The sequence below is a fragment of the Dermacentor albipictus genome, unplaced genomic scaffold, assembly GCF_038994185.2.
Source record: "Dermacentor albipictus isolate Rhodes 1998 colony unplaced genomic scaffold, USDA_Dalb.pri_finalv2 scaffold_14, whole genome shotgun sequence".
Lineage (NCBI taxonomy): Eukaryota > Metazoa > Arthropoda > Arachnida > Ixodida > Ixodidae > Dermacentor > Dermacentor albipictus.
Genome location: NW_027225568.1, coordinates 3,345,252 through 3,368,166, shown reverse-complemented (window position 1 = coordinate 3,368,166; position 22,915 = coordinate 3,345,252). Strand labels below are relative to the sequence as shown.

The window sequence follows — 22,915 nt, the reverse complement described above, 5'->3', positions numbered from 1 at the left end:
ATCGAACGCAGTACATGTGCTCAGTAACAGGATGCCATAGCGATTGAGCCACCCCGGAGATCTTGTAACATCTACGACAGATAACACAGTGAATACGTAGTAGCGCAAAGGTAGGGCAGTACACGAAGACTGACGTGCAGTAGTGATGCTACACCTGAACCATTCTTCATTCGTCGATGAGAGTATATAAATACGAAGAGCATGAACACGCGTGCATCTGCTCGGCATTAAAACTCGCAAAGTATCAAAGAATGAAATGAGTGTTAATAGCGATAACGACTGTACAAATCACAGACAGGGCTTTGCACGATTTCTTTATTCGATCGTCCTATCTTTTATGAAAGGACGACAGTAAGCGGAAAAGATCTTATTTCCGGAGGGTAAGGGGGGATGTTAGAACAGGCGATATTTCTGCTGCGAGCCAGATGATATCCCAGCAAACCACAACAAATTGTTTTCTTCCTTTATTGCAGAAAATGCAGGCACAGAAGTAGTTCTATCTAACTGGTGGATGAGTAGGAGTATGTTATGAAGTTAAACGGACGTGCGACGAGGCAATGAAACACGTCACATTGAGTGCGTTACACAAAGGACGAACCTTGCATTCTAAGATTTAGAAAGCTATCAGCTAAAAGGCAGCATTCTGTGTTTGTCCTGCCAGAGTCCTTGTTGGACGCATAACAAACCTGAAACATTTGTCAGAGGTATGCAAGTGAATAGGCTGTCTCTACACATCATAATACAGTAGAAAGATGTTGTAAAGTGCTTGTCTAAACCTTTACCTTAGGAAGTGTGCGTTACCCTAAGCTATCTCGAGTTCATTTCCTTTACTCTGAAAAGCAAGGGGCACTGTAGTTCTTATAAGGCATGCTGGTGTGCATCTGGTGCAATCTGCGCCTGTTCTCTTGGAATAAGTGCTTCCAATAGCTAGTTCTCTTACCATTGCATCGTTTCTACTGAGAATCACAGTTGAATGAAACTGGTTTACAATTTCAGCGAGTGTGGCATTCACAAGCACTGATTTCAATTTGTCTTCCACAGAATACCGCACTCCCATGCTGAATAAAATGCGCAGTCCTGTGGCTTACATATGCCTTCCCATCAATAGTCCCTGAAAAACATCTAATGCACTTTTTTATTGACGCATGGGACGCGTGGATATCATCTAGCCACCTTGCTGCATGAGGAAAGCACAGCAATGATACCAAACCGGGCTGGTGCCTTCTCAACAGATATAGAGAGAGAGAGAATAAAGGGGAAAGGCAGGGAAGTAAAGCAGAGAGGAAGATCTGGTTTGCTACCCTACTCCCTAGGGGCAAAAGCATCCGAAAAATCTGGCAGTCCGAAAAAAATGAATGCATGTCTTTAACTGCCCTTAAGGGCTAAAATTGCCACAGGCACGCCCGAAAAAGCTCTTAAGGAGGTATGGTACGGTAAATAGTACATGTTAGTTTTGACATATTGACACAAGGCAGAAACATATTTAAACAACACGCGCAGGTTCATGCGCTCCCTCAAGAGGACAAAGGCGTATCGGAGAAAAGACGACGAAATGATGGCACGTGTTTTTCGCCGCACGCACTTGCATCGCAGATGGCCGTTGTCAGCGTCTACAAGAAGAAGAAGAGGTGAAGCGACGCTCGAGAGAGAAGAAGAAAGCATTCTTGATCTCCTCTTCAGAACGCGGCAGTCCTTTTTATTTACCCCCAGGGCACAAGTTACCCACACTAAATAGTTGTGTCTGGACTCCCTTAATTGTTCGTTACAATATTATTTTAGAAGCGCCTGCAGATATTCACATCAAATTTCGCGTGCTTACAAAAGTTGCTCTTGGGTACAACATGAGACACTTTGTTTAAGTCTAGATGGTTTGATTTTCCTGTGGCCCACTCCCAAAATTTCAGGTGTGTAATTATTTGATGTTCCTTTTCTCTACAAGAACACAGAGGAATGTGATGATATTATTACACAGTGTTATTCTAAATACCAGTAGGTTATATCTGAACTAATTAGATATCACATCCACTTTGGTGTTCGCACCCCCCCAAAAAAAAATCTCTACTTGCGCAATGCGAGAAGGGGGTTTCTTGCAGTGTAAAATTTTCCAGTGTTGACATTCTATTACAGATTTCTTTAGTTCAGAATATTTATGACTGGTTGTAGTAATGTGTACAAAGTTTCACTGGAATGAGATGAATACTTCCTGAGAAAAGGTACATTGAATTTGAAAAAATCATACAAAATGCAATTTGAGAAAAATGAAGTTTTCTGTTTGAATACTGCATGTGGATGCTCAAAATGCCCCAGGAGAATACATTTCACTGCTGACTTTCTTGCAGGCATCTCCAAAACCTTTCTTAAGTGTTCCTTTTTATCAGTCATCCTTCCTTGCTCTTGGCAGAGTCATAGAATTCCGCCCTGTCACCAGGCCCTTTGTCCATCCTGTCGAGGGCAAGATTACAAAACAGACCTGCAAGAATTCCAAGGGCCTCCAGAACAGCTTTTCGTGCAGAATTACCGTCATTGTAGTTGGCTACAGCATTGTTAGTTGCTGCCTTCAATGTTTAAGCACTGACAAAGTTTTCTTAGGGCAGCGGAACCAGATGAGTTGGTTGAGCGACTCATTGGTGCTCTGTGTCCTTCCATGAATACATTTGCTCAGAAAACGGATTACCTTTGAAAGTTCTCTTTCTGCTTCATTTGCTGGAAGATCGTGCCATCTTCTGGACAAGTAATATGTTTGAAACTCAAAACAGAGGCGACCACGACCAAGTAAGCAAGAGCAAGAGCGTGACGTAACAGTTATTTTCTACAAAGGGTTATTACGTCAAACTCTTGCTTTGAGTTATCAACAAATTTGACTTCGCCCTGCCATCTGCTAGCTGCCTGGTAAGCTCAGCGGGTAGAGCGGCTGCCCCAGAAAGGCAGTGGTCCCAGGTTCGAGCCCCAGACCAGGACAAATTTTTCATCAAATGCAATGCTTTTCTTTCGAGGAACCCATTAGGGATTCCTTTGTGGCAGCTGCTACGACTGGGTGGATGTCTCATTTTCTTTCATTAATATATAATTTTTTAGTACAAATCATGTATTTACCACACACACACACACACACACACACACACAAACAAAAAATAAACCATGCCATAACGAAGAAAACCACGAAGGGCAACAATAAACAAACCAGCCTCTGCCCGCCATTTTTAAATGGCAGGACGCATGGCACACTTCGGCGCGACATTTGAAACGCTTTGAGCGGGCGCTCAAGGTCGCGCTTCCACAGGTTTGTTCCTCATAGTGCAGTCGATTTTTCTGTGCCAAAATAGCAAATTCGATTTTTGGGGGTTTACCCTACCATACGCCCTTAAGGCCTACCAGTACATTTATTAGGCATATTGGTGCTCGTACTGTGACAGGAGACGAGGGCGCAAGCGTGTGTAATTAAGGAATACATACTGTGTCCCGTGACAATTGCCCCTTCCCACGCTTGTTATGCTTCATCGCCTCACACTGCTGTACTGAGGCGAAGCTAACTTTCGGAGACTGGCATTGCGCAATGCGCTGTGCTCTGCGAGCTTCGAAGCCAATCGCGAGGATTACAAAGACAGAGTCGGTGCCATTGCTGACAGCGGCGAATTATTTCAATGAAAAGCATGGCATTGCACGGCAAGAAGCTTAAAAGCGAACGTAGAAGCAGCTAGGCTCAACGTTGCCGCGGTGGTGGCTACGGCTGCCAGCGGATCTGCGTGCGAGAATGCCGGTTCGAGGCGGCGAGATAATCAAAATGGCGGCGGTGGTGGCTTTGATTAATGCCATTTCAGACCTGCAGTCAGGGCAATATACACTGACTATATGGAGTATGTGGCGGTGCCACAAAGCCGTTTGAATTATCAGGCATGTTAGAAAAATCGGGCATCTGGAAAATCGGTCGGCAACTAATCTGGCAATACATTGTGCCGATGACAGAGCATCAATGACAATTCTTTGCGATTCGTCTGTTATTGAAGCCAGCATTAACACCACTTTCGTTCCCTTTCAATAAAGTTGCAGCTAATTTTTCCTGATAGAAGCACAAATTCCCTGACTTTTCCCCGAGTATTTCCAGACTATTCAAATTCTCTGAAAATTCCCGGTTTTCCCGGTTGGTAGGCATCCTGACAGTAGCACTATTAACACCAGTTCATGCTACAGCGGCTTGTCCAAGTCTGTTGTCCTTAAAAATTGTAACAGTGCCCTCGTCGTCCTCCACTGCGTTGGCTTGTGATATCGGTATTCTAAAATATTTCCTTTGGTAAAGGCCTATGGTCAAAGCATGCTACAGCGATTGCGGACAATCGTCCCTAAATTGTAGTGAGGACTGTCATAGAGAAGGTGTTCAGTTTCCTCGCTGCCACAGTCATTACATGAGGCATCGCCGGCCCAACCGATGTGGAATGTGAAAGACTTCGTAAAGGTCACTCTTAGCTATATTCGACAAAGCAGGGTAGCTTCACGTCGGCAGAGTCCAGCTGGGATGCGAAGGCAGAGAGGAGAGTCTATCTAGGCAGTGCAGCCGGTTGCTTCGAAACCTTCACCTGTTCCAGATGGAGAATGTGATATCCCTGTTGACTATTCGAAGTTTTCTAGCGGCATATGTGCACAATAACGGTATTGACTCCTTTTTGTCGCCTTGAAGAGCCGACCTAGAAGCGTTTTCGGCGTCCTCGTTACCTATGATGCCGATGTGACTGGGAAGCCACTGAAATGTCACGTGGTGTCCTTTCTCAATCTGGATCCTTGGTATGGATTAGTTCTCTAATCTCGAATACAATTTGTTCGTGTGATCCACGCTGCAGGGCTGATAGCAAAGACTGCAGTGCTGCCTACGAGTCACTGAATATTGGCCATCTTCGAGGTTGTTCTTGGATGGCAAGACGAAGCGCAGTGCTAAGAGCTACAAGTTCCGCAGCCGTCGATATCACTGGGCGACACGTTTTGAAACTGATGGTGGTGGATCTCGCTGGGAAAGCCACGGCTCCAGAGCAACACCGGGGACTTGCTGATACATCAGTACAAATACGTATGTGGTCGGCGTACCTCTCGTGCAAAAGGAGTAGAGTTAGTTGTTTAAGAGCAGGTAATGATAGCTCAGATTTTTTTCCGATTCCTTGTACGGCGAGATGCACTGCAGATTGAGCCAAACAGCATGGCGGAATCGCTGGCTTAGTTGCGGGGATGAAGCCTAATCGAAGGCGAGTGCAATAGTTCGAAGCCTTAACACAAACTGATGCCTGTGGCCTTTCTGACGGTAGTGTTGCAAGATGAAGGGAACAGGATCGAGCAAAATGCCTAATTTGCACTCTCAGTATTTCCACCGCAATGTGTATTTGTATTGGTTGTTCCCGGACGATTGCAATAGTTGCCACTGTTGATGTGCATTTTGGCAAACCAAAACAAACTCTTGGAGCCCGAGCTTGAATAGCCTGTAGAGCACGAAGATTTGTCCTGCAAGTGTTGGACAGTACGGGAAACTATCTCAAGAAGCCCAGAAAGAGAGCAGTGTACAATTCCAACATTGCATGCACTGACATTCCCCAAAATGGTGGGGTTTTACGTGCCAAAACTACGATCTGATTATGAAGCACGCCGTAGTGAGGGACTCCAGAATAATTGGGACCACCTGGGGCTCTTTTGTGTGCACCTAAATCTAAGTAAACGGGTATTTTCTCATTTCGCCCCCATCACTGACATTCCCCAAGTCTTTCCGCCCAAAACTTGAAGAGCTGGGAGATTGCTATCAGGCGCTGTTTCAAGTAGGTCAGGTACGGGATCCACGAGAGATCCCTATCAATTTTTAGGCCAAGAAATGTGCGAGTCTCCAAAAAATTATTTGACCAATAATAGAGATGGGGTATAGTGTCAGTGATGGGGGTATACTGTATACAGTCACCGACCAATTTTCCGGACTCCAAAAATTCGGACATGCCCGATTATTCGGTCAGCTTCGCGGCACCGCCATTCTCCCCATAGACCATAATGTATAGACCGTTTTTTCGTAGGCGCCGCCATATTGTGAGCGCAGTGGCGCCGCCTATGAGCAGCGCCATACTGGCTTGGGTGAAAGCGGTCTTTTGCATGGCAGGTATACGCTCGGCGGTAGGTTCTGGCGTTTGTTTTCGCGGTCGTGCGGTCTGTTTAGTATGACGTGCGTCTTGTACGTGGTAAACGGTTCTGTGAGACGTGCTGAAGTGGTTTAAGGCGTCATGGCCAGAATTTCTGCTGGCGTTGAGGTGCATGGAACACGCAGCGCGATGTGTGCGCGCGTATTTGAGCCGACAATCAGCCTCGGAGATAAATAGTGTATTTCTGAATGTTCCAATCACTAATGTGGCCTTATTGCAGTATTATCCTTTATTTTTAAGCTGCGCTTTATGAGCCATAAAACATACGCGACGATCGTAACAGCGTGAGCGCGGGTACCGTTCTGCTACGATATAGGAGCTGTGATGTTATACGTTCAAACTGTTCGCTACAGGTTACATTGCGTGACAACTTGGTTCGATGGATGAGGTTTCCGCCCCTGAATAAAATAGTTTTGGCAAGTAATAGCAGCATACCTTACAGTCTGAGTTACGCTTGTCCAGCGAAGGGACTGTTTACGAACTGCGCGAGCGTCCTAAGCAGTGGGTGCTGGATTACATATATCTTTGTTCTATATACCGCATGGTCCAAGCATACGGCATCAGCGGTTATATATTTATAAACGCTGTGCGGCGTGACTATGCGAGGTCCTATTGCTGCGTTAGCCCGTTTTCTCTTGCTTTTTCCAGAAAGAGGAAAACTGAATTTTTTTTTTTTTCGGTTGTGTTCGTTCCGTTATCTACGACACACTCACACGTATTACGGAAATTTTGACCTCAAAAATAGCCATCGCATTCTTTTTATGCGATCCCTTTCACATATTATGGCTGTATACAGGCCAAAAAGGCAATGCCGAAGCACACAGCTTACATTTGTATCGTGCTGGCCTCACCAACCGATGTGATCGTTGTGTTGAGCAGCGCCATCGGCCTCATGCAGGAAGGCTAGCGTAGACATATGGTAATTTCAAGCCTACTAGACTTGAAATGAGCGAGAACGATGCCGGTGCATCACAAATATTTGATTGCGCCTGCCGCTTAGATGTTTCGTGGTTGCCTTAGGTTGGCCGTGCACGAGCATGCGCTCTTATGCTTTATGTTTTACTCCCTACGCCAAGCGATTAGATATTGAGCAGATTTACTATTTGATGCTGCTAATACAGAGACACCGGTTTTCTTTGTTGAATTAAAACCGATATAAGCAAAATAGTTCACAACACATACGCACACTGCGACTGATAATGTGCGTACACCGCGGCTGATAAAACGCGTCACATTTTTGCGCCCCCAAGAGATATTTCCGCCTACTGTAGTTACCGATGCACCGAAAGGCTTCCCTGACGACCTTATATGAATGGACACGGCGTAAATTTCACAGAGTACGATCAAAGACATCAAGAAATCGTTCCGCACCACGCGACAGCAATACTTTCAAGCAGCGCCGCGCCGGATCGCCCAAGCCAGAGAGGAGGAAAGGCTCTCCGCGCGCCCCATCCTCCTCGCCCGATGAAACGGTCTATAACAACTGCCGAAAGTTTGGACACCTTGCAACCTCTCGTATGATTTTTCGGACACTCCTTGGGCCAACTCGGTCGAGAGCACCATGCACCGACTCTGACCGGTGCATGGTTCAACTTGCTGAACGCCATTTTTGTTTTGAACGGCGCTTCCTTGCTGCCCCACGAAGTGGCGCTACTGGAAATCCCCGCTCATCATCATCGTTTCTGCCTGGTTAGATAGAGTGGCTCTGCAGCAGTTCCGGTTTCAGCTTAGTAAGCCATGTCAAGACAATTCAGCAGCTGATTTGTTTCTTCGCGCAAGACGCTGCGAGCAGGCCGCGTTTTTCATTTGTGCGACTGGTGTCGGCACGGTGGTGTTTGCTTTGTGTGCTGTGTCAAGGTTTCGGTGATCCAACGCGGCATACAAAAACATCGCGTCAAGGGTCTAATGGCGCCGACAGTGCCCGCGCAGACTGCGCTGGGGAATGCCGGCAAGCAGGTGCCGGGAGGCCTAAGACTTGTCGCCTTCCGATGTGCTCCCTACTGACGCGGAAAATGTTCTGCCGAGACTTGCGCAGTGGTTGCATTGCGATTCCGGACATCGTCTCATTTGACAGTTTCACAGATGTTGACACTGCTGTACTGACATGCGCAGAACTCGACGACGGCGAGATCATTCGTTAGGTTTCTGCTAGACCGCCGGACGATGACCGAGTCGGAAGATGACGCACCATGTGCTGCGCTGCCATGGCATGCAGAGCGTGTACAAGAAGTGACTGTGCTTTCAGCCGCTAATAGTGACCGTACAACCCTCTCCGAGATTCAGGCTTATCTGATTGCGCGTAAACAGAACAGCGTGCAACGGCGCATTCACGATTTCTTCCAAGCCTACTGCCGAGCCCGAATAAGTGCGTGGAAATAAAGGATTTAATTTTTTTTTTCTTAATCTCCTTTTTCGGACACCTGTTTATTCTGACATTTTCGCAGTCCCCGTGAGGTCCGAATAAACGGTCGGCAACTGTAGATTCAGGAGGTATTCAGAGACCTGGATTGGGAAGAATTGGGGATAAGCGTTAATGGAGAATACCTTAGTAACTTGCGATTCGCTGATGATATTGCCTTGCCTAGTAACTCAGGGGACCAATTGCAATGCACGCTCACTGACCTGGAGAGACAAAACAGAAAGGTGGGTCTAAAAATTAATCTGCAGAAAACTAAAGTAATGTTTAATAGTCTCAGAAGAGAACAGCAGTTTACGATAGGTAGCGAGGCACTGGAAGTGGTAAGGGAATACATCTACTTAGGACCGGTAGTGACTGCAGATCCGGATCATGAGAATGAAAAAATCAGAAGAATAAGAATGGGCTGGGGTGCCTTTGGCAGGCATTCTCAGATCACGAACAGCAGGCTGCCATTATCCCTCAAGAGAAAAGTGTATAACAGCTGTGTCTTACCAGTACTCACGTACAGGGCAGAAACCTGGAGGCTTACAAAAAGGGTTTCACTTAAATTGAGGACGACGCAACGAGCTATGGAAAGAAGAATGATGGGTTTAATGTTAAGGGATAAGAGCAGATTGGGTGAGGGAACAAACTTCTTAATGACATCTTAGTTGAAATCAAGAAAAAGAAATGGGCATGGGCAGGACATGTAATGAGGAGGGAAGATAACCGATGGTCATTAAGCGTTACGGACTGGATTCCAAGGGAAGGGAAGCGTAGCAGGGGGCGGCAGAAAGTTAGGTGGGTGGATGAGATTAAGAAGTTTGCAGAGACAACATGGCCGCAATTATTACATGGCCGGGGTAGTTGGAGAAGTATGGGAGAGGCCTTTGCCCTGCAGTGGGCGTAACCAGGCTGATGATGATGATGATAGTGTCATTGGTTTGCAAGTGAATGCCACCAGTGCCCACTTTTCTGACGAGATTTCAAGACATTGGTTGCGAAGGTATACAACTGTTAGAGTAGCACCTTTTTGAAGTCTTGCACATATCTGAGGATGTGTCACACCTGAAGTCTATACACATTATGTGGTCTGCGTACATTGATACCGTATTTACACAATTGTAAGTATACTTGAATGTAAGTTGACCCCCCCCCCCCCATAGTGTGTGACAGGAAAAAAAAAAAGAAGAGCATACCTGAGGGCGCATTCGATAACGCAAATTTATTAGTAGCTGACATGGTCACTGGACTACTTGTCTTAATTAGTGCTACCATCGTCAGCGCTGCTATGGTCCAACAGCACAACGTCGTCCAGCGAAATTCCACATTTGGCAAACGACCACACCACGACATATTGTGCAACAGCAGCCCACACCGAATGCACCCAACCACACGCAGCCGTCGGGGAGGCTCTTTTGATAGGTCTGATTGGCGTAAGTTCGTAGACTTCTGCCGCCAGCCACTCGTTGTACTCACGGCAGAGCTGGTGCTTAAAAAGCGAAGATCCGGGCTTGTTTCATGACCATGTCACATTTCACTGGCAGGGGCTGATCATGCATTTCAGTGGCCTATGCCACAAGCTTGGCCTGCAGCTTCGGAAAGCGTCCAGACTTCGGCACGTGGGAAATTCCTCACTTTCCGTCCCAAGTGAAAATTTCACTACGCTGCAGTCGCCACTCTCGCACCACCCAGTGTCTTCCACAGGAGGCAAGTGTCTTCCCCATAAGACAGAGCAACGGGGACACAGTAACAAGTTTGCACAGACCTCTTTGACATGTCCAAGCCTAAAGCACTGATATAATTGACGAGGCTTTTGTACAAGTGGCCGAATAGGGTGTCGGAAATAACCGACCTTGACGGGAGATGGTATGCAATCTCCTTCGAGAATCAGTATGACGCAGCGTGAAGTTCCAAGGCAGCTCACATACGTGATGACAACACCGTCACTTGCTGGTTTGACGAGGATAGGCAAGTCCGCGTTAGGAATGACATCAATGTCATTGATTACACCCACTGTAAATGAATGCCCTTTTTTGGACTGACTGCAAAATGAGTGTGACACAATGAAAGGACCACTGTTGTTTCGTGCCGCTGCCTTTTTTAAAGGGCCCCTGAAACTGTTCGGACAAATTTTGTAGACGAGTAGGGTACAGTTTAAGAAGAACATTCGGACAACAATTTAAGTGAAGCGTTACGTATTAATGGAGCTACAAGCGATTACAAGTTACCCTCCTCACTAGCCATGCTTTTCCTCCTCAACTCGTTCGCCGAGCCATTGGGGCTAAGCTCTGCCTTCATGGTTCTGCGTCACGACGCGACGTCACATCGTCCACTTCCGGTTGTTTTGGAGCCCGCCCCCACCCACGCGAAATCTCTCCGCTAGCCGCTTGGCCGTTGACCCAAGCGAGAGATATCTAAGCAGCTTGCGTTGCGGGCATTTTGTCGTAGCGCCGAACATGTCTGCTATTCCGGTAATCACACATAGCCGAACTTTTTGACGGAACAGAGGAGGCATAAACTCAAGCTGATGAAGGAACTTAAGCATAGACGTACGTGAGCTGCCTGATCAGTCTCCATAGTCCAGCCACCCGTTGGCGCAGAGCTTAACCAGCCTAAGAAAGAGCTAATATTGCTCTAAATGAGTGTAAGACATTTTAAACATTTATAAAAACAACGTGTTAACAATTGCACTCCTGCGAAAAATTTACACCAGCAGCAAAGAAGAATACATTTTGTAACTGCTACTGTGCGTGGTTGAGCTCTATGCCACCAGGTGGCTGCACCGCGCAGACCATGGACATTTGCGCTTCTGTTCATCCCCCTGAAACGACACGCAAGGGGACACGGCCAGGCCTTGTCTCCTTGCGCTTGCGTTTACCCTAATACCGGACTCGCGAAACGCTAATGCGTTAGTAATCTTCTAGTGTAAAGTGACGGCCGCAATCTCAAGTCCTGGCGCCGATCGGATAGCGACAGCCTGATGCGCTGCAGCCAGTCCGCTCATCTACTGGCTTGCAGAGGGACACCATGTCGCAGCTGGACATATTGCTAGTCACTACGTTTGCAGTCCACAACGCAACAAAGTCGAATCATAGCGCTCGCGGAAAGACAGACCGACACTGACAGCGGAGCTCTCGTCAAAGACGGCGCACGCTGTAACACAAGCAGACGACATTTGCTGTGTGCCAGAAGTGCTTAAGTGTACTGAAAAATTGTTGTTGTGCATTTTCTTTATGTTACTTTCTCTTTATAAAAACAAATTACCTACATTCCAACTATTACGAACGTCATTTGTTTACCATAAAGTTGGAAAAATTATCGGTCACGCGCCCTGGTCAGCCAACTGGATAGCTCACCTCACTGACGTCATATGGCCGATTTCCGTCATATGGGTAGGTGTGGCTTAAAATTTACCGAGCAGCGTGCTACGATCAGCAGCGATGTGCATTTTTAAATAAAAGACCTTATAATAAATTGCACGCGTTATGCGGAGCACTTAGATGTGTCAATTAATGATCAGAAGGACCTACTCTAACGACTCAGTACGTTCGTAGAAAATCGTCAAAATCGTTTCAGGGTCCCTTTAAGGACATTCGGTGAAGCTATCGCCGACGCCTGATTGTTTCAGCGGCCTCCCTGTGTGATGAATTATCCCGCACCATTTGCTTGAGAACAGCAAGTTCTTGATGCGATGGTAGTCTACACGAGGCAGCAAGACAACCATTATAGTAGCCGCACTTCAGAACACTCGCCCGGCAAGTGTCTTCCGCATGAGGCAGAGCAACAGGGACACAGTAACGAGTTTGCACAGACCTCTTTGACATGTCCAAGCCTAAATAAAGCACTGATATAATTGACGAGGCTTTCGTACAAGTGGCCGAATAGGGTGTCGGAAGTAACCGACTTTGACGGGAGATGGCATGCAATCTCCTTCGAAAAACAGTCTGACGCAGCGTCAAGTTCTAAGGCGACTCACATACGCGACAACACCATCACTTGCTGGTTTGACGAGGATAGGCAAGACCGCGTTAGGAATGACGTCAATGTCATAGATTGCACCCACTGTGATTGAATCTTCCATCGGGATATAGGAACGCACTTAGATACTTCCTAGTTCAGCAATTTGTTGTTGTTTTTCTCAGCACACTCCCGTTGGAAGCATCGATTGCAAGGACATTTCTTTGTGTACTAGTGCAGATGTCGTTAATTTTATTCGGCACGACCTCTTCCAAGAAAACAGATAGTTCTTGCCTGTTGAGCAATCGGAGGTTGCTTGAGTATTCCTCAGGCACAAAGACTATGGCGTGAGGCCAGCGTTCAGGCCTTGACTACAGAGTCGCCGTGCTCGCTTACATTGATGCATTCGTGTTGACTGTCCTTTTGGACCTCTTACTGCAGATACAGATGAAGCTGTCGTCCAATGCGTCTTTACCCGACACGGAGTACAGCCCAGTGTACCCAGTAGCACTGCTCGGCGGCACCTTCTCAAGGTTGTGGGTTGTCTTATGAACTGACGACATCACTTTAGGCTTGTGCTTTTTTCTGAGCCGTGCCGGCTCATCATGTCCTGGTACACGTTAGCTTCTGCAGGAGGGCCTCTGGCACCACTCCCAAAACCAAGTGTGCATAGGTGGCTGAGTTCGGCCTTGCTTATTGCTAATCAAAACTAGGCCACAGCGCAAAGGCAATACTAACTTCAGAGACGTCTCTTTGGTTGATCTCTAACAGCATACCCGCCAACCTGTAAACTTTACAATTCGTAAATCCCGCTGGAGGTGGGGGAGGGGGAGGCATAGATAGGACGCATATTTTTAATGTTTTTACCCTAGGCACAAAATTTTGTTGAATTTGCACGATGTTTCGCACCCGTTACATTGCACACTCCTGGTTGTTTCATAGCGTTAAATCAAAATTGTTAAGAGTTATCAGCGTGTCCTGCGCGAGGACTCAATAGAAAAAGAAGTAGTAGAATTTGCACCAACATCGCGGTAAGACGTTGAAGCAAAAATTTTGACCTTGGGCTGGGAACTGCGGGTCGCACTGCTCCTGAAATAGGCCAGCTTGCAGTCTCCATTGTGAACCAGCACGCTGCTGGGCTTGACGACCACGTGCAGCACATTGTTGCGGTGGCAGTAGTGAAGCGCCGAAGCGAGATGGCAGCCAAATCTGTAAGAAACCAAAAATTAAACCACGCATTGGAATAGTTATCGTTACATACCTACATATGCATACATGTGTACATGTTATCAAAAACTGGTCGCTACTGTGAAGATCTGCACCAAAACAGAGGTGTTCTAGCCTGGAGTCCAAATCTCCGTGTATATCACGTAAAATGGCTAACAGAGAAATGTGAGACAACAGGCAAGTAAAAGCCAGACTGCACACCTAGAAGCAACCGCGGAAGACAAAGAAGAGTACCGTAACAAAATTTCAAACTGTTCGCATGGACTAGTTTTTCAGCTTCAAGGTTGGAATGACTAATGGCATCCTGTAATGACTGAGGGGATTACGGATATGTAACCAGCGTTATATCTGACTCTTTGCTTGCCCTACGCAAACCAAGTAATGTCCTTGAAAAAAACGAAGGCCACATTTCGTTGTGCAGTCTGAACGATATCTTACACTTCCTTTCTCGAATATGGGACACCCCAGAGTTTATTAGGGATAGCAGCGCACATGATGCTTGACTCGAAAACGCATCACTAACGGTATAGCAAACGTCAGAAAATATGTGTTGTTTCCTCCCACACTTTTTAATTAATTGCTTTCGGGCACTCGTTTTTACTACGCATTTGATGCCGGTCAGTTGTCCAGGTCCGTCCACTTACTAGGTAACGTTGAGACTGTACTAAACATTTGAACACCCTTAAGGGTTGTAAATCAGTTTGTTGCCAGACGGGCATCCTAAGGGTGCTGTTGTCTACACCCTACAATTGAGGTGCAATTATGGCACCTTAGATAAAGGGTGTCCAGCAAAATAAATTTAGGGTGTAAGGGTGCTAGTCCACATTAACACCCATCTACGTGAGTGATGCAAGGGCGTACACCCTTTTATTTCTGGTGTGCATAGAAGGCAGGTTCAGCAGTACACGCCTTCAATTACTACTATGTACAGCAATCCACGCGCAACTCTCGTGTGTGCCAGCAGGTTCAAGTTCGGCTACCAAGCCCACCACTCAACAGCCAGCCTTGAAGCTTCGATGGGTATACACAATACCTATACGTGTGGATCACATTAAATATTAGTAACTCACGGTGTGTAAACCTGCCTTCGCTGCACAAATACAAGCTAGCGAATTCGACACTTGAGCATGTATATCAACAGTAACGGTTATCACGATGTCCAGATCCGTATAACATGCAATACACACTGGCAAGACATATGCTGCACTTTCAAGAAAAATGTAAATATACTTATTGCATGCCACAAGACAGAGTACAAGATATGCATAAATCGCATGAAATCTAAACATGCACAATCACTAAACACATTGGTAAGTACAAGAACACGTACATTTCCCATAAATGTATTTAAAAATATATGTATCGATCAAATCTGTCCTTATTAGAGGTGAAACTATATACAGTCACCAACTGATTTTCTGGACTCCACTAAAAAATTCGGACATGCTCGATTATTCGGTCTGCTTCATGGCACCGCCATTCTCCCCATAGACCATAATGTTATAACAACTGCCAAAAGTTCGGACACCTTGCAACCTCTTGTCTGATTTTTCGGACACTCCTTGAGCCAACTCAATCGAGAGCACCATGCACCGACTTTGACCGGTGCATGGTTCAACTAGCTGAGCGCCACTTTTGTTTTGAACGGAGCCTCCTTGCTGCCCCACGAAGTGGCGCTACTGGAAATCCCCACTCATCATCATTGTTTTTTGCCTGGTTCGTAGCTACAGCAGTTCCGGTCTCAGCTTAGTAAGCCATGTCAAGACAATCCAGCAGCTGATTTGTTTGTTTCTTCGTGCACAACGCTGCGAGTAGGCTACGTTTTTCGTTTGTACGACTGTCGGCGTGACGGCATGGTGGTGTTTGCTTTGTGTGCTGTGTCGAGGTTACGGTGATCCAATGCGCCATATGGAAACATCGCGTCAAGTGTCTAATGGAGCCGACAGTGCCCGCGCAGACTGCGCTGGGGCAAGCCGGCAAGCGAGTGCCGGGAGGCCTAGGATTTGTCGCCTTCCGATGTGCTCTCTACTGACGCCGAAAATGTTCTGTGGAGACTTGCGCAGCGATTGCATTGCGATTCCGGACACCGTCTCATTTGACAGTTTCACAGATGCTGACATGCTGTACTGATATGTGCAGAACTCAATGACGGCGAGATAATCGTCAGGTTTCTGCTGCACTGCCGGACGATGACTCCAAGTCGGAAAATGGCGCACCATGTGCTACACTGCCGCCGTATGCGGAACGTGTACAAGCAGTGACTGTGCTTTCAGCCACCTATAGTGACTGCACGACCCTCTCCGAGATTCAGGCTTATCTGATTGCGCATAAACAGAACAGCGTGCAAAGGCGCATTCACGATTTCTTCAAGCCGAGCCCAAATAAGTGCGTGGAAATTAAGGATTTCTTTCTTCTTTTTTTTCTTAATCTGCTTTTTCGGACACCTGTTTATTCGGACATTTTCACAGTCCCCGCGAGGTCCGAATAAATGGTCGGCGACTGTATAACAGCACTGAAAGAGCCCGAGTTGACCTCGCAGTGTTTTGGACCACCATAAAGGAATAAATTTTCAGTATTAAGCTTCAATGAACGAAAATTCAAGTTTTGATGCCTTGAAACAAAAAAAAAAGGGATATTGCAAAGGTAAAATAGGGAAGTAAATGAAATGCAGAGCAAACACACAAGAAACACACCTGTTATTTTATACACCAATGTCATGGCAAGGCATTATGAAAAGTTTGGAAAGTCGATGTAAGGCATACCTGGCCAACATTTTTGAGATTGAAACAATATTTTCCAAGCATAGACGTGCATTAAATAAGGTTTAAGCCAGGAGCATTATTGCCAATTTTCCATTTCCAATAAGACTACATTTTTTTAGTGCATAAATAGCTTTTTCTTTTATGAAACGAGAGTACTCTGGGATAAAAGTGCTGTGTAGCAGATTTTCTAATTACAATTCCAGTTTCTTTAAATTATTGTTTTGTAACCCGAAGGCACTGGTCTGTTAAACAATATTTAGATTGAAAATGGGCTCTTTTCTTACTATAAAACAAAAGACTCAATTTTCCACATTTACTACTGTTTGGGTGCAAAGTGCACTATCAAACCACTGTTGATTAAACTATCTTGCTGAGCACAAAAGGTGGATGAGGTGTTTTAACATACATTGCAAATTTCTAAATTATTTGCACTTAGATGCGGTAATGCAAGATTAAGGCTTGCTGTAGCATGTGGGTATGCAAATGAGCAAATATGATTGATTAAATCAGCCACACTCTGGTTACTAAAAGATCACAGGCACAGGCAATCACGCATAAGTTCAAGTTAAATATCACACTTAACAGTTGCCATCAAGAAATGGTTGTATCAAACAGTATAAATATACTGAACAGTGCATATTAAATTATTCATAATTATTATAGATATGGTACACATTTGAGCTGCAAAAATGCAACTGATGCAGCAAATGGCGTTTAGCTTTCAAAATGAGAAAAATATTGTTCACTGTTAACCGCAAGGTACAGGGCCTCCATTCCCTGAGCATCTTGAAAATGCAGCTCATGGCTATGCTGGAGCCTTGCATCCTGCATTAGCAAAATAAGAACAGAACCATGTGAGTTCAGTCTGTGCAATTACACATGTACACTGCGCAATATTTGATAAGGCAACAAGCTCATGAAAACAACGATCTTAATTAATGTGACCGGGCACAATGCACAGCTTAGGTAACTGGGCAAGGCCAGTGAAAGGTAGGAGGACATTCTATTTTGCGAATTTAGGAGCTGCACGTTACTGTGAACACTAAACCACTGTCATTGTGAATACAAAATAGCACATACAGCAGCAAAAGCAAATAAATTCACAGTAGCCCTTTCACCATAGAAAATAAGAGCAAATAAAATTTGAAGACACTACCAACGACATCTCTCAACAGCAGACATTTGTCCAGGAGCATGTATGTAACCTTACTATAACACTGACATTATGAAATCTGCCATATATCTGTGCATTACACTATATAAACACTGCAGCTCACAACTTTACAGGACATGGCATATTAAGACTGAGATGCACAAGACATGGAAGAATAATTGTTTTTAAGACAACATTACACTAGGAGACAAAGAGTACTGTTTTACAGAGAGAGTGCACACAAAATGAAAATGAGGAAACACCCACTGGCATTCTCATTTGCCCTGCAATACAAGCATCCAGCCCAACGATCTCCAACTCTCCAATGCAGTTTATCAGGCTCTTTCTGTATCCTAAAATTTATTGTGTATATCTTATTTACTAATTTAGAAAGAATTGGCATTTCAGCACACTTTCCTAGAAAATTTAGCATGTGTTGTTAACCACTTTCTTTAGAGCACGCCCACTTCTTCCAATGGGTTAGCTTGGCAATATGCTGGCAAGTAGTATTGCCTATTGCCTTATTTAAACTTCTGATTCTCCCAATTTCTACTTCATGCCCTAAACTGTGATGTCCCTCCTATGCAGTTTATGTTGGTCTGCGACTATTTACATGGTCCTTTATTCTGTAGTCTCTCAACTACAGCCTGAAATTTCTTGTCTCCTACAGCGATAATCTTCACCGCCCAAAGCATATTGCACGGTTACACCTCACTGGGGGGGGGGGGGGGAGGGATTGTATATGAGTGTTCCCATATTCAATGGACCGCAGAGCCACAACCATTTCTCATCCTGTGTTGCCACTACTCGCATGAGTCGCAGTGGTTGTCAACTGGCTACCCGCCCTCTCTCGCTTAAAAGCACATTGTGCCACGTGGAAAATGACCACAGCATTACATTTGACTGAATGAGTGCTCCTGTGCATCCTTTTTTTGTTTTTCTCTTGTCTTGTAATGGCTAGGTTCAACACAGTCAAGTCCGAAAACTGTCGAACCCCAACCGATACTTTGTATAGTTTCAAAATTATGAAACATTCATTTTTCAAGACTTGTCTCAAATTAAGCAGGAGACAGATTTTCACGATGCAAGTGGGGAAAGGTTGCGCTTGGAGACAATGATAGGCCTGCTATTTGCTGCAGAACTGTGTGAAATGAAATATGCTTCCAATTTTCATGAGCAGCTAGCTCTGTACAAGGAATAGGCGCATTGCCTGCTGAAACATTTTAACAGCCACGAGAGGTCCTAGTTTCGTGTAGTTTCTTGAAATCCCTTGCAGTCTTGATTGCATTCCAGCGCATTCTGAATGTGATACTGTATGCAAAATTTTATAAAATTAAGGTTGTGAGAATTACATGGGAATAAAGGTAGAAGAGTTTAATGCAATGAGAAAATAACAAGCTCACTGCAGAGAGTAAACAAATATTCCTTTCCTGCAAATAAATTGGTAGCATATGAAAGTAGCACTGAATGAACAATACAGAATATGATGCTGCAATGCCCCAATCTGTGAATATTCTTGCACAAAGGAAAATCCTCATCATGAAAGACCATCAAGAAAATGCAAGTGTATACTTTGGATCAGCAGTCATACCTGCAATGTGCACTGTACTATCGGCAATATTTAAAACCACACACAACTGCACATGATATCAAGCTTAGGGCGCCAAGGAACCTCAGAGTTTTAAATTAAAACTTGACTTATATTAAACTACACGCCCATACCTACTTACAATGTTGTCTTCACAACTGCGTCGAACAAGACATCAACCATCTGTCTGAAGGCGAATGCAAGTGACTTGCTCTTGATGGAGGGCACCAAGGCTGGACATTGTGAAACTGCTGCCATCATCTGCATGACCTGCGAGAGACGACGCTTTAAATTGAAGATAAAGAACTGCTATTAGAACAAAAGGAAGGATCACCAGCAATGAGCCTCGTTTTGGTTTGCACGAGAAAAGCCAAAATATGGACTTTGTGCTGCTTACTGAAAAACAAGCAAGCCTCCTTCCAGATATTGCAATCATGCGTTAAAGTAGTCACACACCTGCATGTTTGTATGCTCATATGCTGCTGTCGCCACTGTGCCAGTATGCTTTGCATAGTTTATTATTTGAAGTTAAATTGATTACTGTGTTTTCTTGAATTCTTGGCAAACAGCACCAGCAACGATGCAGCTCACTTACACACGTACTCCCTTTTGAGGAGCGAATTCACGCACACACACGCCTCTACCACATGAGCAGCTTCCTACGCTTGACACACATGCACTTTTTTTATCCTTTGACACTCCTACTGATAAGGCACAATAAAGCCTTTGTGTGACGAACTGCAAACTTCTCAACCTACACTTCCAGCTGCTTAAACACTTCCTCGAGAACCAGGGCAAGCCTTCTCGCTCCCACAGTTGCCACAGTGCTCAAAACTATAGTTACGAATTCCAATAGGGCTATAGGCGATAGCTCTCGAACGGCATGCTAGAGAGACCTAAAGCTTTGTGTATATGATACCTTTAAAATTTCAAATTTTCAAATTGAATAAAGCTCCTTAAGGGGGGATGCGGGGCTAAAATACCGATTTTCGGAAAAAAACTGTGTTTTAAAGCTTGAGTTGTTTTGGATTGCTGGTTTAATGAAGAATATTCTCACCAGGTTTGGTTGTTATCGGAGAAGTGGAAAAGAAGAAAATGAATTTTTTTCACGACGCGGTGGGGCGCATTTGCCGTCGAAGGCGTCTGTGAACGCTCTTTTCAAGACGCGGCCGTGGTGCGGGCAAAAAACCGAACGTGAAGTGAATGCCTGTGATAGAAAGTTTGTTTTTCGCGCTGTTTAGTGACGGAATACTTTCCATCGAGACTATGCAAGGCAACTATCGAAGAACTAAAAAAGAAAGGCATATTACTGGCCGCAGAAACCGAAACAGGAGCTCGAACCGAAGCAGTGGGCGGCAAACCGAAACAGAAGCTCGGATTGGCGAAAATGTACCACGTGACCACCCAACGCTGTTTTCGCGCCATTTGGAGTCGTTCCTGCTTTGGTTGCGCTCGACGCTTGCTATGTGTTGCTATATCTTCCTTCTGTGAGCTTATTGCGATCATCGGGTGGCCGGTGGTGTGACCCGAAGATGCCCGCGACGAAGGCTTCGACACGGAAAAGCTTCGGGAAGCGAAAACGCACGACGAAAGCGAGAGGCCTAAACAGCACTGGGCGACCACCAGCAAGTGAGCGTCTGCCTGTGCGTTCGCCAAGCCCAAGCCTGCTGCCGGCGGCTGATGCGAACCCTACAAGCTCCGATGGTGGTTCGTCACCTATGGAAATGTCTACTGGTTCTGCTGATGGTGGTGAGTGCCAATTGACGACATTTGAAAGGAAGGTCGCGCTACTTTGCCAGGGTCCTGCCGACGAAAGCGAGGAAACGCCGGAGCCCAGCGGCTACCGTTTTGTAAAAGTTACAGCCATCAAGGCGGTGGTAACATCGCTTCTGTGCCCGCATTGTCACGGACAGTCGTTGGACTTGGAAGAAATCGGTGCGGGTGTGAATCTGGAGTTTGTCGTGATGTGTAGATGGTGTGGTGAAGTCAAGAAGGCCGCGCATGCTCCACCTGTGAAGTCCAGTCGGCAGCCTGAGCTTTCATTGCGCCTCGTGGTTGCAAGCCGTAGCTGCGGCATGAACTACAAAACCATGGCAAACTTTTTTGCGGGTATGGACGCGCCAATGCCCATGCACCACAAACATGAGGGTGCACGTGGCATCAAGAGAGTATTTGACAAGCTGGAACTAGAACATGGAGTCCAGACGATGAAGCACGTCCAACAAGCAACCCATCAAAGCATTGCCCGAGCGAAGGCAAGGGCGATGGACAGCTCTAAAGTTGAGAAAAAGAAAAGAAGGCTTGAAGCAATTGCCACAGAACAGCGTCGCGTTGAAGATGAGGGCCCGACCTATGGAGCAGGGCACTTTGATTAATTTTTCTTACCACAAAATAAAATAGCATGTTCTCAAATCTTTGAACTCATTTTTCTGAGTTTGCACTTTTTGGGGAAACAAAACCGTTAGGAAAACAATCATTTCTAAACTACATTGCCAAAAGATGCTTTCAAGGTGGTTTCTAGACTGAAATTTTCTCAGGAACAAGATAAGATACTTTTTAGGGTGCTAAATAGTTTCTAACAGAAAATATTTTGAGATGTCTGACATGTAATGACAACAAAAAAATTGAACTTTGTTTTTAGATTGATGACATTTTTACAGAAATTGCATAAAAAGCATGCGAGCGGTCTTATCTTGCACTATGAACCATCTAGAAGATATCTAATTACAAACAGTTGATATATCTCCATTATTTTTGAAATGATAGTTTTCCTAAGCTGAGACACATGATTGCTGAATATGAGAGCTATAACTTTTTGTCTGAGCTAGCGCATTGAAACTTTGAATATATTCTAATGAGCAGATTATAAACAGTCGCTGAAAATTTCATAAAAATTGATGCAGTAGTTCAAAAGTTGACTCTTGAGCCTAGCATCCCCCCTTAAGCCAATTTCTATATACGTGGAACGTCTCAAATAACGTAACATTCAAATTTCTGCGACTGTCTACTTCAACGGAAATGTGGGCTAATGGGAAATCCACGACCTTAGATCACAATTAGTGAAATGGCGAAACACACTACCAGGTTTCTTAATCATTTATGCTCTGGATGTAACGTTCATTTCACAATAACAATCAACGATTTGGATTCACCAGGGCAGAGGAGGGGAAAAGGGGGAAGCTACACCTGACGCCGTCCCACTGGTCCTCCCGAGAAACGGCGCCTCATACAGCAGTTGTCCAGGGTGGCTTGAAACTAAACTCGGCTTTCAGGCGGGAACACTCGCTGCACCAAATCTGAATAGTTTTACAGCGAGTAAAACTCTGCCGACCTTATGCAATGCATACGCGCACGCACACACATATCGCACTCACAAAGTGCAGACACAAAAGCGAGCACGCGCACACAGGCAAGCAAACACACACACAAAGCGAGCCGAAAACGTGATGAAAGCGTCGGCAAGCAGCAACAGCAGCACGCGACAGCGCCAGGGAGAACCAGTAGCGCGACGGTCCTTTCGAAAAGTAGCAAAGCCAGTCATTTTTTTTCTACGCGACGCAGAAGTGGTCGACTACATTTCATTTCAGTGCGAACGACCGTATTACGACAGACCGAGCTGAACTCACAAGAGACCCATATTTCTGAATGCTCAAGCGCTAAGAAACAATG

General features: G+C 45.4%; 1 protein-coding gene across 7 annotated transcripts in view; it reads right to left on the bottom strand.

The window, feature by feature from the left end:
- The window catches only part of LOC139051818 (serine/threonine-protein kinase mos-like), a 55,657-nt gene that overhangs the window by 23,525 nt on the left and 9,217 nt on the right, over positions 1-22,915 (bottom strand). For 4 of the 7 annotated variants that reach the window (XM_070528830.1, XM_070528828.1, XM_070528829.1 and 1 more), the window contains exons 2-4: positions 19,389-19,516; positions 17,259-17,330; positions 13,575-13,725 (exon numbers count right to left, since the gene is read on the bottom strand). In XM_070528830.1, the coding sequence (XP_070384931.1) occupies positions 13,575-13,725; positions 17,259-17,330; positions 19,389-19,513 (348 nt within the window). In that variant the 5' untranslated portion in view covers positions 19,514-19,516. Of the gene's footprint in view, positions 1-13,574; positions 17,331-19,380; positions 19,517-22,915 lie in introns of all 7 variants that reach the window. The other 3 variants (XR_011509568.1, XR_011509569.1, XM_070528832.1) reach the window with 3 other exon arrangements.